The 1,293-nt window shown below is 35.0% G+C and overlaps 1 protein-coding gene across 1 annotated transcript in view; it reads right to left on the bottom strand.

Annotated features, from left to right (window-relative positions):
* LOC107099953 (collagen alpha-3(IX) chain-like) overlaps window positions 1-1,293 on the bottom strand; it is a 56,194-nt gene that overhangs the window by 34,576 nt on the left and 20,325 nt on the right. Inside the window, exon 5 of the mRNA XM_015398284.1 lies at window positions 373-390. Coding sequence (XP_015253770.1) covers window positions 373-390 — 18 coding nt within the window. The remainder of the gene's footprint in view (window positions 1-372; window positions 391-1,293) is intronic.

The following is a 1,293-nucleotide window of genomic DNA, read 5'->3' as shown; positions in this document are numbered from 1 at the left end:
CTGTTGGTTACCAGCGAAGAATCTGCTAAGGAGCTATCGTAGCACAGCACTTTTAAAAAGCTACTACTGTTCCTCAAAATTTGTACTATATTTTGGTTAGACTAAATAATAAATGTGTATATATGATAATTATTAATTTAAATCTCATAATTATGACAAAGCATGCTTAATTTTTTTTACTTTCACAAGGCGGAAAGGGGCCTTCATACACTAAGCATTTTGGCTCTACAAGTAATGAGATTATCAGACTATATTAAGAGTGAGTAATGCCTGAATACAGAGCAACCAAAGCCACCATTATTAAAAGAACAAGTTGATTAGGCAACCATAGCACCAAAAACAGAAAGACAAGAAGGGTAGAAAAATAAATACCTCAGCATTGGCAAACATCTGCAGAAGCAAGAGAAATCAGATAAAAGGAAAGTTAGTTGAAGAAGTCCACCATCACCTTCACCGAAGTGTCAGCAGAAGCGCATATATTCGTGTTCATAGCTGTAAGTAATGATTATCATGCTTTCATTGAAAACCTCAAAAATAAAACTGTATTTACAATTCTCCCATGTTAGCCTAAAAAGCTAGCAGAGTGCTGGCCAGGTTGTTTCAGTCTATTAAGGGCTTCAATCATTTATATTTCATTATGTGTTACAGAATCAAATTAATTTATGGTCATCCTAATTCATTATACCACAGACGCAACAGAGGATGAAATGTGAGACAGCAGAGTGACATTTTCATTGCGAGCTACGTCAGCGTCTCAGAGGCGGACATCTTAATAACTTCGCTTCATCCACAGAGAAATAAAAGATGTCATTACTAAATCATAAATGTCATAAACGTTATATGGCTTTGCGTGGGTGTGTGGGTTCTGTATGTGTGTGTTTGTGCCATTTCAGGATAATACTGACATAGGAAATTAAATTCTCAAATCCCATCATGCATATTTGATACCACTTTTAAGAGGACGTTAACAGTCATCTATAGTCAGAATGATGGACCCCCCTGCCCCAACTTTTGCATTTCTTAATCATATGTTTCCAACTTTGTCTTTTCCTCAGTTTGATACCTGAGGCACGATCATATTTGAGCTGAAAAGCAGGAAACTCAACGATATTGTTGTATTCAAATCTGAAATTGGTAATTGAAAGTTCCATGTTCCAAATTGAAAAAAAGATTAGATCCACCATGAGAGATGGAGCAGTTTTTGTTTTTTTTTCTTTGTTTTTTTTTTAATGAACCTTACATTTTAAATGCTTTTGGATAACAAAGAGTTTGCTTTTGGTAAAGTATGTGTTA

Source organism: Cyprinodon variegatus, unplaced genomic scaffold (assembly GCF_000732505.1).
Source record: "Cyprinodon variegatus isolate N-32 unplaced genomic scaffold, C_variegatus-1.0 Scaffold923, whole genome shotgun sequence".
NCBI lineage: Eukaryota > Metazoa > Chordata > Actinopteri > Cyprinodontiformes > Cyprinodontidae > Cyprinodon > Cyprinodon variegatus.
The sequence above is the reverse complement of the archived record's forward strand: the minus strand, read 5'-3'. Positions and strand labels throughout refer to the sequence as shown.